The sequence below is a fragment of the Delphinus delphis genome, chromosome 2 (assembly GCF_949987515.2).
Source record: "Delphinus delphis chromosome 2, mDelDel1.2, whole genome shotgun sequence".
Classification (NCBI taxonomy): domain Eukaryota; kingdom Metazoa; phylum Chordata; class Mammalia; order Artiodactyla; family Delphinidae; genus Delphinus; species Delphinus delphis.
The window spans coordinates 161,592,059-161,605,844 of NC_082684.1; the positions used below are offsets into that span (position 1 = coordinate 161,592,059).

General features: G+C 42.8%; 1 protein-coding gene across 7 annotated transcripts in view; it reads left to right on the plus strand.

Moving 5' to 3' along the window:
- Positions 1 to 13,786, plus strand: part of NRP1 (neuropilin 1) — a 138,509-nt gene that overhangs the window by 47,454 nt on the left and 77,269 nt on the right. For all 7 annotated transcript variants that reach the window (XM_060006152.1, XM_060006151.1, XM_060006153.1 and 4 more), the window contains one exon: positions 8,479 to 8,660. In XM_060006152.1, coding sequence (XP_059862135.1) covers positions 8,479 to 8,660 — 182 coding nt within the window. The remainder of the gene's footprint in view (positions 1 to 8,478; positions 8,661 to 13,786) is intronic.

Consider the following 13,786-nt stretch of genomic DNA (forward strand, 5'->3'; position numbering starts at 1 on the left):
TTCCGTTTGAAATGCATCTTTGGATTTCATAATCGGAGTTAAACCCTAAAGATATTTCCCCATGTGAAGGATTTTTTATCTTCCATGCCAGTAAATCTTAATTATAAAGTGAGATTCCTCAGAAATGAGAAATTCAAACTCGAAGCACTTTCCGTGAAAATTATATATATTTTGACCATTATTTTACACCACATGTCTTGAGTTCTTTTATATATTTATTTTTGAATTAAGCTATTATCACTCTTCTGTCTCTAGACATATGTGTTGGACAATCTCGGAGTGTCTGTTTTGCTTCAATCAGGAGAGCGTGACTCTCTCCAGAACCCTGCTTTCCTTTCTGCAGACGAGGACCATGGTTGGCTGAGGGCTTTCAAACCAACAGCCAATGATGGGAGCTGAGAACATTGAAATAGCTTCCAGCCTTGTGCAGTTTCCCACCCCTGCCCTTCATCTTACCCTGGATCCTTCTAGGCTTTGCCCTGCCAGGGGATGTAAGTGGACAATCCCTGCTGCTTGGGTCTGTACTGCAGCTTCCAAGCTCCATGCGTCCATCCAGAGCTGGGTCTGAGCGATAGGCAGAATCCCAAGATCCTCGGCCCCTGGTTACACACATCTTCTCCCAGTCACTCAATCACCTATTATTAATCTAGGTGCTGCTGTACAGGGATTTTGCAGATTTAATTAAGTTGCCAAATCAGTTGGCCTCGAGAAAGGGAGGTTATCCTGGGTGAGCCTGGCCTAATCAGGTGAACCCTCACTAGGGACTCAGCTTTTCCTGAGGAGTTTTGAAGCAGAGGAAGAATCCAATGGGAGGGAAAGTCTCTGTTGCTGGCTTTGAAGCTGGAGAGGGCCAGCTCCCTTGTGTGGCAAGGAAGGTGGGTGGCCCCGGGGATCTGAGAGCAGCCCCCAGTTGGTAGCCAGCAAGGAAATGAGGACTGCAGTCCCACAGCTGCAGGAAACTGCATTCTGGCACAGCAGTGTGAGCTGTGACAAAGACACAGAACTCAGATAAGAACACGGCCCTGCAGACACTTGATTTCCATCTTGTGATACATTGAGCAGGGACCCCAGCCAGGCCAGACCAGACTTCTGACCTACAGACTATGAGCTAATAAGTGTGTGCTGTTTTAAGCCCCTACGTTTGGGGTGACTTGTTATGCAGCAGCTGGAAGCTGTCCACTACCTGCTGAATGTTTATTATCTCAGTTTCTTTCTTTCCAGTTGGTCTTGACCAGCTGTGACCCACTGCCTTTGATTATCCCTTTGTATTAAACGGTGAAAACCGTTTAATATTTCTTTTCACTCCAGTAAAAGTTTTTCCTTAAATATTTCTTTCTTTACTTTTGTAATACCTCATTTCCTGGGACTGTTTGCTCTTATACATATTATGTTATTATCTAACCTATTCATGATCCATTTTTCTATGGCTGCAGTAAAATTATTGATATTCATTATTATGGCCCTGAGGCATTACACAAGCTTAAAAATGAAAATTTTAACGTGTGAGCTCAGCTTTATGAGTTTTACTGTACTCTGATTATTTGAGAAGGGGTTATCTGACCATCATACATATAGAAATCTTTCTTGAGCTTTAATCAGAGGAGCCGCACAGCAGAGGTGTCAGGTGGACTCTATGGCAGTGGAACTTCCTGGAGGAGAACGATCTGGAAGGCTGTGCACGAGTAACAAGAGTAACACCATGTGGGCCTTTGAGGAGGCCAGTGGCATTAAACGAAAGACAGTGTTGGCAGCAACTTTTTGTTCCAAGAAAGGTGAGATGTTTGACGTCCCATTTCCCATCAGTGGAGTAGGTTGCTGGAGAGATGGTTTGGCTGCAGCCACTGAGCAGCAGCCACTGAGCAAAGCTGCCTGGTCGTCTAGCACCAGGCTCCCCTGGGCTCTGTGGCGTGGCCCAGGCCAGCCAGCGGTTGTACCTGCACCCTGGCACTTGTGCTCATCTTGAAGTTCAGTAGACGCTAGACCCTCCTCCGTCTCCTCATAGCTGGAGCCTGAGTTTGGGTGATAAGATCAGTGAAGGAACTGGATGGTGGGGCAGTGGAAATGCCACTCAGATGCTAACCTGCTACCCCAATGTCTCACGGGCAGACACCCCCAACTGGAAAAACGTGCAGACAGTGTCAAGAGCGTTTTACTTCGTGCAAATACGCATAAACACACGACAGGTAGAGAAGTGATAATGCTGTGGATTAGAAGTTAGACTCACGGGGTGTATGGAAAGTACCACTAGAATAGAAGTAAGAAAAACTGAATTTTAGAAAGTGTTCTAACAAATGCAGATGAGCCCCAGGTCGAGGCTAATGTCCTACAGCCCTGCTCATAATCCGCAGAGTGTGCATATAGGAAGAAAAAGATAATATATATATGAACAAATATATCTCTAGGAAAAATATATGCCATTATTTTAATGAAGCAACAATTACTTTATAAACCTAGAAACAAACTTGAAAGGGGACTATACCAATGTAATAAACAAAGAAATATCAGTTCACGGTACAAATTTTAAAATTTTGTAGGGATTTAGAATGACTTTCATAGAAATTGGTATTTGACCCTAGGCCCGGGGGCTGGAGGGACAGCAGCCAGGTCACAGCCCAGCCTCTCTGTTCCTCTGAAAGTGCTGCGGGGTTCTCCACCGTTCCGCCAACTCAGGCCCTCTCCCCAGCTCTGAATCTCGGCTTTGCCAGCTCCATCCTGGGGGTGCTGCGCCAGGCTGGCTCCAGACTTGGGGGTCGTCAGGAGGTCCTGCCCTTCCCACCTACCCACCCTGGGGATGCAGGCTCTACCTCCGCCCCGTCTTTAGTGGAGCCATCTGTGTTCAGGCCCAGGTGCTGGCACCAGGGAGAGAACGAAATCACAGCTACCTTTCAGCCCCACTCCCATTTCTGTTGTCCAGACTGGGTTTGGGTTCTAGCCACGTGGTCCCTGAACATTAGCCTGAGCTGGAGGGCCAGGACAGCTCCAGGAGGAATCCCACGCAGTGGCCACCATCAACTCCACTGAAACTTTCAACTCATGTGACTCCTGAAAGGCCAGGGCTGCCGCTGTCTCTGTCTCTATCTGTCACATGCACACCTGCACATATACCTTTGCAAACACCAGGATTCTTGTTTGTACAGCTCTAAGCACACTGTTAAGAAGACCACCAATGAAGTGTTCATTGATGTGGCATTTTCTAGCAACATTGACCAGTTGACCAGTTGTTCATGACTAATTCTAAAATAATAAGCCATACCCATCTCCCACCCTCAAAAAATACGTATGAAAGGGAGTAACAAGAGCAGATACTAGAATCAAACTTGTCCCAGACTGGGCAATGTGGAAAAGATACTAATTATTTCATTCATGTATCTCTTACCCAGTGCTTCTACTGCTCTGGGCTCCTTCTGAGATGGTACCACCTAATAATCTCCCTCCTGGGATTACTGTAAAGACCGTGTTAGACAGTGATCTGAGAGTATATTGTAACAGGGAAGTTACTGTACAAATGGCAGGTATTACTGCCAGCATTTCAGAAAGTATGAGGTCAAATCAGATTCACTTTAACTTTCTAGTACTCCCCAAAAATGTATCACACAAGGAGCCTCATTGATCCCATGGTTTTAAAAACAAAAGGCAAAGCCTCTGATTTATTTCCAAATAAAACATCAAAAAAGATAGTGTTTTCTGAGCAAGAAATATAAAATTGTTAGCTGGGCAATAAGGTATTGATTTGCTACTTCATATATAAGTAGTTAATGCTTTCAAAATAAATTTGATTAAGAAAGAGTACTTGTCCATTGTAAACATCTTGAAAAATACAGAAATAATAATACAGAAATAATCTCCCTACCCAGAGAAAAACACTTGTTAATAGCTTGCATATTTCCCTCCTGTTCTTTTACTTCATATGAATGAAAATTGAGGAGATACCGTGTAAAGTTTTTTTCACTTACTTATCATAAGCATTTTTCCTTTGTTATAAAAAATCTTTTGTTGAACATGCTTTTTAATGGCTGAATAATATTCCTCAATATGAATGTACGTAAATTCCTTCTTCTTCCTGTAGGCCTTATTTCCATTTTTCCCATTATAAAGCTTCAGGCAATACTCTTTGCATACATATTTGACATTATTCCAGATTATTTCTTTTGAATAGATTTCTAAAAATGCTTTTACTACATGAGTCTATGAACCTTATAAAAGGCTTTTCATATATTTATCTTGATTAGAACCTTGCAAAGAAACCAGAATGGTTAGGGAGTGGGTCATATAAAACTGCTCAGAAACACCGATGCGAGCTAATTGGCCCCTCCATACTCCATCATCGTATATTTTTATATCCAACTCCTCTTTCTAATACTCTGAGGGAAAAAAAATCTGTTTTCTTCTGGGGAAGAAGGAAGGTAATTCTTGGACAACAATACAGTAATCGTTTACAGCTTGTTCAGTTGGGATAGCTATTAATGCCTTCTGTAAAATAAACCAAAGATCCAAAGAAACACATTTTTGTAGGTGAAAATTATGTTAGCCAACATCATTTCTCACTCTGGTTTATGATGTCAGGTATCGAATTTCTCCATTATTAACGTACGTATGCGTGTGAGGGGAGAGCCTCTTGGAAGGAGATTAAAAAGACACCATTACCTAAAATCCCCCTTCCTAACAACTCGAGAATGTCCAGAAGCTGTGAGGGGGTTGGTACGGTAGCTCCCCGTACAGACAACACCCTGTAGAGGATTCGGGGTTTTTTTCCCATTAACAGACCCCACCATAGAGTCGGGGGTCATTTGTACTCACAGGAGAAAACCCGACTTAAGTATAAGTGTGCTGTTCGTCTATTCAGCACCGCATACCTAGAAAGCCTCCCAAAGCACTCTTTAGTGACTGAAGACATTTCTCATTTTCCCATCACTTTTCCCTTTCCTTGGCCATTTTCCTAAAACCATAATTCAAACTTTCCAGAAGAAGAAGAAAAAAAAATCTCTGAGTAATCCTTTCAAGAATTCTTAGAAGGAAATCTTTATTCTTTTATCACTCTTATGGGAAACTAAACTCGTGATTAGTATTAGGATTCAAAATGTTTTCACCACCCACATATACCTGGGTAGTGTGAGAGCGGGGTTATGGAAGCAGGAAGGCGTGGGGCCTGAGAAGCACGAGCTTAAAGCCAGGGATACTCATGGAAGAGCCACCCAGGGCCGCACACCCGAAAACTGAAACCTTGAGAAAGTGTCTTTAATTGTAAGAAGCTTAGGTAGAGAGATCTATGCCTATTCCCACTAAAGGTGGGCTGCTTTACCATTATTAGTGCAGAAAGGGAAAGGTTTAAGGTAGAAGATTGATGAAGAGAGATGGGGAGTGAGGGGGAATTCCCTGGCGGTCCAGTGGGTAGGACTCCATGCTTCCAATGCAGTGGGCCCGGGTTTGATCTCGGGAACTAAGATCTCACAGGCTGCGCGGCACGGCCAAAAATAATTTTTTTTTTAATTATAAAAAAGAGAGGGATGAGAAGATGGCTAAATCCACTTGATGTTGGTGTTCCTGTGATGCAATGTGGGGAGGTGAGGTCTGAGGAAGGCTTTCCTGCACAGGTGGGCGGTGCACTTTGGACCCAGACGCAGCCTCTTGGTCACCTGGAAACATTTTTTTCCAGAGCCGGGCTCCAAAGGGACAGACGGGTTAACTTTGTGATCCCTCCTCTGGCTTTTATGAATTAGATTCCCAAGATTCCCCAGATCTCCTCCCGCAGCCTGTGCTTGTCGGTTCGGGATGCGAGTTGGATAGGTACCTCCAGGCTCACCTGCTCAGGTCTTTGGTTCCAGGACTGAGGATCTTAACATCCCAAGGAACGTGGTGCTTGCCGCGCCGGCAGCAGTAACAGAGCAGTGCAGCCGTCTGGGGGATCGAAATTTGCAAACTCAGGATCCTGGGCCTCAGGCCAGTGCAGGCGGGGTGCGTCGCTGTGGCGACACATTTAGTCTCCGGGGAGGGATGCTGGCACACCAGCTGCATTCCTGGCACCATGTTTGCCAGCGAGAAACTTATGGGGTGGAACTGGTCTCAACTCCAGAGGGAGAAGCAAGCTGCTTTCTTAACTTCCTTGGCAGTATCACCCTTTGCAATTTTTACGCATACACCCTCTTGAATATTTACATGAACTGCTATCTGTGATACATTTGGAGGCCCTGGTGGATGGTAGAAAGTGCTAAAGTGATAGCAGCATCCCAGTTTATAAATGTAACTATTGTGTCCCCGAATAATCCCATTGCCTAAAATTGGCACTTAAGATGCGACGATTTATCTCTTGCTGGGTAGAGCATCCAGTCCCTCTGCCCCTTTTCAAAATAGCTTTTACTGTTGCCAAGGGGAGAGTCTAGTATTTACGACTAGAAGATAATGTGAATTAAAAGACTGGCTTCATCCACTGTTGTAATTCCCCAGCAGTGTAATAGCTGAGTTCTGTCATACCTGGGAGAAAGGTCTCCTCACAGAAATGCCCTTACTTCTTCAGAATGCCTGACCCACCTCTCTTATTTGTGTCTGGAAGGCAAAATGCACTAGGATGCGGCCACTTAGTATTCAGACCATGTCGAGATGCAAGTAAAAAGCCTATAGAGCAGAGCCGGACGCACAGTCACCAGGCCAAATGCAGTCAACGGCTCAAATCACAGTTAAATTATAAGCAAGCGTGGGGCAAACCATGCAGACCTGTCTGGTCAATGAAGCAGCAGAGATAAAAGGAATTACTGCATAAATGCCAACTTGTGAGGCTTTCATGAGTACAGAGATGGGGTTCTTTCCAGCTGCCCTCAGTTGACTATAAAAAGTCCCTGAGGATTTTGAAGGTAACGCTGTCTTCATCCTCCTCCTTTGTCTTGTCTTAACATGCAAAGCATCTCCCAGTGTCTAGAGAAACAAACAATTCCTCTGTGTAGCTCCATAGTTTTGCAAAGGGACAGCGATGCTAGCCGGCCAGTGATTTGACTCCTGGAATCAGCAGATGCAGCAGAGGAAATTCAGTTACTACAATAATTCACATACACTAGTGCTTCTTCATTCAGTGTCAGCTTTATTTTCTTCTTGATATACACAAAGCTGGCACAATTTTGACTGATGAGGTAATGTCATTTTTAATTTAGAGAGCCTTAAGCTATCCACTTTAACTCTTGATAGCATCTTTGCAGTTGTCTCATGAGACTTTACATAAACATAAGTCATGTGTCCTGGACAGTTTGCAAAGGATTGCTAAGGATGACATTGGTCATCATGAAGATTTCCCACACTTTGATCTCTTTTAAATCGCCAGATACAGTTTATGTTACTGCCATATTTTAGCCGTTCCTGAAATTAATATATCCCAGGACTTTTGAACCAAGTTAAACACAGAAATAATGTTTTGCAATGAGTGGATTGTAATGTCTTCACGTCAGTTCTAGAAGAAGTATGGAAGACAGATCAGATTATCTGGCTCCTAGGTGACTTGGCAAATAAAACGAAAAGAAAGAGCAAGACACTAAGAAATAGATAATGCCGAACAAAAGAAGTCTTCCTGTTTTCCTGGGGGAATGCTAGTTTATTGGAGATGGATTTCCACCTTTTAGTGAAAAAAATGGTCCAGACACATGCATTATCTCAGTGCAATCTTTAGGGTAATATTTTATTGCTACTTCCTTCATCATTTGTCTGCTTAGTGTATCATTAAGCCTGAATTTTTAAAAATCATATCACTTTGATGATTTCAAGTGTGTCATATTTCCATTTCAAATGACAATATTCCTTTAAAGGTAATAAGGCTGGTAGTAAATAAAGTTACTTTCCATTTTTAAATAAACTTTTTTCTTTGAAGAGATTATGTTCTGCAATTCAAGTTGTAGTTTGGGGAAAAGATGATCTGTGTTTTGACCACAGTGGATACTGAGAGAGTTTTTTTTTTCTTCTAAGAAGCCTGGAGCTTAGTGGAATTGAGTTAAATAGTAAAGAATCTGTTTATTATTCTGTGGCCATATGTTTAGAGGGTCGCTCACAGAAATCAAAGTATTATTTATGGAGAGCTCCAGCCAAGGAGACATTTTGAATTCCTAAAAGAACTTCACAGTTTGAAAAGAATGCATAGCATTATGTATTGACAACCCCCCAACCCCAGACAAAGGAACACAATTTAATAAAAGAGAATTGTGCTCATGAGATTTTCCTTTTTCTTGTTAATTGGTTACTTTAACTGACATTGTCTGCAAGTATAATGGACACCATTATTCTTAATAGTTCTGTGTTGCCAGATGATGTATATGGACATGATGTAGTCCATTTTAATGATTTCATTTTGCTAGACTTCTTTCCCTCTCCATGAAATCCAGCAGTGAATGCAGATAGCAGTTTTGCTCCTGACAGATGGTGGTGGAGAATGCTGGTTTCTAAGTTACTGAAATTAAAAGGACTTTTCTCGTTAACCTGATGTTTTCTTCCATCTTTGTGTCTTAGGTATGACTACGTGGAAGTCATCGATGGAGAGAATGAAAATGGGCGTTTATGGGGAAAGTTCTGTGGAAAGATTGCCCCTTCTCCTGTCGTGTCTTCAGGGCCATTTCTCTTTATCAAGTTTGTCTCTGATTATGAGACACACGGGGCAGGATTTTCCATACGTTATGAAATTTTCAAGAGAGGTGAGTAACTTACAGGAGAACAAGTGTGACTAAGTGGTCATTAACATTGCTTGAGCTCGCAAGAGACAAAGTGAAAAGAGAGACAAGGAGTAACGTTTTTAAACTTTTGGTAAAAAGTCATATGTTCCCATTACAAAAATGTTGGAAAATACTTTAAACAAAGGAAAATTACCCAGTGTATGGAGGAAGCATGTTTAAAAAAACTTTTAAAATGTATTTTAAGCATCACAATTTCATCATTCTAATATGCTGACCAGTGTTTATAAGGTATATACTCTGTAAAACTCCTTGAAGAACATTTATTCTTATCTTTCCTATTCAAAAATAAGTTTGATCTACTCTTGAAGTTTCATTTCTTTAGTTAAAAATGCATGAGTCCCTCTTACCTTAAAGTCACGTACATCTTCTTCCCTTTTTTTTTTAACACCTCATTTAAGTTTATTCTTTTTTTTAACATCTTTATTGGGGTATAATTGCTTTCCAATGGTGTGTTAGTTTCTGCTGTATACCAAAGTGAATCAGTTATACGTATACATATATCCCCATATCCCCTCCCTCTTGCCTCTTCGCTTTATTTTATTGCAAAATTCAAAACTGGTATTTCCCAGGAAAAGCAAAGCGCTAGTCCACTAGCCTTAGAGTTTCGAAAGCTATTGGAAGGAGAAGAGGCTTTCTGTTGATGGGAGGCATGGTTGGGGAAAGAACTTCCTGGAGGAAGCAAAATCGTCCTGCATTTAAATGGCATTCCCCTTCCAAATTAATTATCACTTGCCCTCTGCAGAATAATCACTTACTCATCTTCAGTCACAATGGTATATATTGGGATGGGATAGAATCTGAGAATGCACAGTCTCCCAGCTTTGAGGAATTCAACACACATATCAATTGATACGAATTGTAGCTTTACCTGGATGTCACTGTTTTTCACAACAGCCTGTAGGTTCCTGCTGTGTGCTCAATCCAGCCTCCCCTTTTAAGTGGACATTAATGTGCGGGAGACCTTCCAGGGACAGAGGCTCAAGATTTAAATGTATTGTCCTGGAATATAGGAGAAAGAGCTTTATTTAATAGAAAAGAAATCCAGCCACACCAAATACAAAAGCCTAAGATCCTCTGGGTCGGTGGCCACCGAGAATAACCAAAAAGAGAGTTGTAAGTGTTTCTGGGAGCATTGGCACAACTTCTTTAAATGTCAAAGAAATCTGGTACTGTCCCATATAAATATGGATAGATGGAGAGAACTTTCTTCAGAAATTCATCTGGGCACGTGCTCAGAAAACCTTTAGTAGAAATAACAGCAGATGTAGGACCTCAGTGTGTTCACATGATTACATATGGACATATTTCCTTGTGTTGAGAGCTGTTTGACCTATCTAAATCCACATATGTGTATGTACACACATGCACAAACACACGCATTTGCTTGCTGACCTGCATGTGACAGCATCAAAGAAAGTGTCAGAAAAGGAGGCAAGAATAACTTTTCATTGTCAGTGTTTCTCAAAGATCTGAAGACGGTGGATGGAGAAAGAGCGAGATCCTTCCTAAGTCATTAACAGTTCTTCAGCTTCCTTCCAGATGAACTCATCCCCACACTTCTGTTAGTCTCAGATGCACCGTGATTTCCTCCCTTTTTTCCCCTTAATGCGTCCTTGAGACTCGAAGCCTTATTTTCTTCTTTCTCTTCTTGCCTCCCTACATCCAATATGGCTGCCAGTTCTTTTGGATTTTCGTCCCAAAGTCTCAAAGAGTCATGGCTTCAGAAATCTTGAATCATCTTGCTGTACACCTGAACCTGTTATAATCTTGTAAATCAACTATACCTCAATTAAAAAGAGAGAGAGTCACAGCTTCCTTTCCACGTCCACTGCCGTTGGCCAGACAAGCCTGCCTTGTGGTTAATCCCCATGTTATCGTATCCTAGCACAGCTTCTCAAATAGTCATCAAACTACTGTCCGCAAAACACCTATGGCGGGTGTCTGTCACCTGTCGGGTCAAGTCCTCCAAGGTCAAGCTCAAGCCTTGACATCAGCTGCTCCCAACCTTCCCAGCTTCACTCTTACAAACCCACAACCTGGCTTCCTGCCCCAGGCTGGTGTGCTGAGTGAGGTGCAGCAGACCTGCATGTGAATTTTGATTTGGCTACTGACCGTCTGTGTGGAGGTTCAGAGCTTTGGATTCCTCATCTGAACAATGGATGACAGTATCTAGCACAGGCTCTTTGTGAAGATCAGCTGAAATGAAAACATGTAGCCAGTGCCTGTCCCAGAAGATGCATCCCATGCACACTAGCTGTTACAGTGATTATAGATGAAGGGGGTGCTTTATCCAGATTTCACAGCCCTCCCGCTCTTCTGGTTTAAGCCTTTTAACCTCATGGAAACCAGGCTCTAAGCTTATTCCTCTTCATTAATGTACTTTTTATTTTCCTACGCTTGTACCCAGCTTGTCCCTTATAGACACACACATAAATATACACATATACAAACTGTATATATATATATATATATATATATATATATATACACACACACACACAACTGTGTTTCACTAACCAAATGTTTTTCCTAAGTAATCCCAAATTTCTTCATGTGTGTATGTATCATTTCCCAACTAAATTGGTACCACCTAAAAAATGCAAAGAAAACATCTTTCTTTCTCACTCATTGCACATATTGTAGTCCTTATAGATACTCCATAAAATCACGAACTAGGAGAATACATTCACGAACACATAGACAGGTTCACGGGCGTTCTTTCCTAAAGCCATTTAATGATGTTACAGAACCTCCATTCTTTTGAAAACATAGCACTTCTTCCAGGCTGCAGCAATTTCAGGTTTCCTCAAAACACATAAATTAGACTAATCATAGTTGAACCAATACATTAAAATTTCACTTGTTGACCTTGAGGTTTTCTGACAGTAGATCACAGGGCCATTTCTGCATCCCTAGGGCTGCATTTCTAGAGGACCACCTTTGCCTGACAGTGGTGGCCAGTCCTTACCTCTTCCCCATGCCTCCTGGAGCCCCCTGGACACCCTAGTCCTCTTCTCAGGTACCACATTCCCCTTCTGCAGGTCTCTTCCCAGATGCTAAAACCTTGGGCTACCAGCCCTAAAATGATTTCCATTCACTGGAAGAAATTTCTCTAGGAAACCCCAGCCTGCACACCTCCCACTCTGCCCCTGTCCTTCCCTGGGTCTGGGTCATCCAGGCCCAGATGCTGGAAGAAGCCATATCCATTTCCCGTGGGTCTCAGTGGCGGGGGCGGGGGCAGCATTTATTGAGAGCGGGATTGGTCACTTCATACATTATTTGACTAAAAGTCTGTACATTTAATAATAATTCCAAAGAGAATATTTTAGCTTTTATCATTATCCATCCTTATGGTCCTTAACAACGAAATGTGGGGTGCCTATGGCTACACAGGATGCTCTCAGTCTTACAAGTAGCGGGGAAAGCATGGTGTCACTGGCTGCCAATGCTGTGTGTGCCCCCCTCACCCCAGTAGCTCACTCACTCCTGGGCACACCAGCTGCTCGCCCTTAGTCTTATTTACGGCTTGTGTATTCACCATGGGATCCCTCAACCCACTCCCGCCATCATCGTTTTTGGGGAAGTGCTCCCTCAACTGTGGCAAACTTACACAACAGGGATTAAGGAACTGAGTAAGACAAATTTTGATGTATAATGGAGGAAGTAGGAAATTACAGAAGCTTTGAGTTTGAAAGGAATTTTTTTCAAATCCTAAAGCCCACCTCCCATTTGTGATGCACAGAATCTGAGGACCAGGAAGGTTAAGAGGCCACGGAGGCTACACAGCAGGTCAGTGATAAAGGCAGGCCTAGAGCTCAGAGTTCCTGGTGATCCGTCCAGCCGTCTTCCGCTTCCCCATGGAATGTCCCCAGCCTTTGTCAAAATACGTTAGAAAACCTGGGCTAGCTTCTAAAGGGATCTGGGGCTTCCCTGGTGGCGCAGTGGTTGAGAGTCCACCTGCCGATGCAGGGGACACGGGTTCGTGCCCCGGTCCAGGAAGATCCCACATGCCACGGAGCGGCTGGACCCGTGAGCCGTGGCCGCTGAGCCTGCGCGTCCGGAGCCTGTGGTCCGCAACGGGAGAGGCCGCAACAGTGAGAGGCCCGCGTACCAAAAAAAGATAAATAAATAAAATAAAATAAAGGGATCTGACATGACAAGGATATACAGTAAAAGATTGCGAATTTATTTGATTTTGAAATTATGCCCTTAATTCCTGTCATTTTTTTCCCTCTCATTAAATCTTAACCTAACCTGGATAATTTTATTTTTTTAAGAAGGAGAAAATATTGGAACCTGCATTAAACTCTCCTGTTTGCTTTGCCAGCCAAATCCCCAGGGAGGAGGTTGGAGGTCTCCAGAGTCACTGTTCCTACATCTTGGAAATCAAATTCTGAAGGGTTCCCAATTACCTACATATAAATGACTTTGTCAATTAATGACAAATCGGCCTAGGCATCTCAGAAGCCACCAAACAGCTTAGAAGCATATTATAAATTAGACGCACATTTCACAATCTCGTTACCTGAAATTGACATGGCAAAATGCCACATGGTAATAACTTTTTAACCAGAATCAAATAGATAAGCATTGGAGACCATCATGCTAAAGGGTGAGCCCCATCGTAGAAGGCTTGGGAAGGTATTCAAGTCAGAACTCTACTGACCAGGTTTATTGTGCCGTCTACTAAGTAGTCTTCGTCTCCAGGGCCATGGCTGTCTAATACGTGCGTGGGGAGAAAGCGATTGATTTGTTTTTTCAACAGGCTGCCAGATGTGCTGAGGAGGAGATTCAGCTTACTAGCCCTCGCCACTAAAAATAGAGATCTGCTAGTTAAATTTAATGTGTATTAATGCCTAATATGTTGCCTTTAGTACTTGGCACTTTGGAAGAATATTTAGTTAAGAACAAGCCCAACAAGCCTCCTTATTTAGAGTTGAATCCTTACACTTCCTCGCAGGGTCCCCATCAGTGAGGCAACAGTCCAGGAAAAGAATTGTTGAACTGAACATCCCCGCATTGGATCCTGAGATTCAAAAGGGTCAGGTCATCTCTGTTTCCCAGGGAGCCCTAAGAGCTCTTTGACA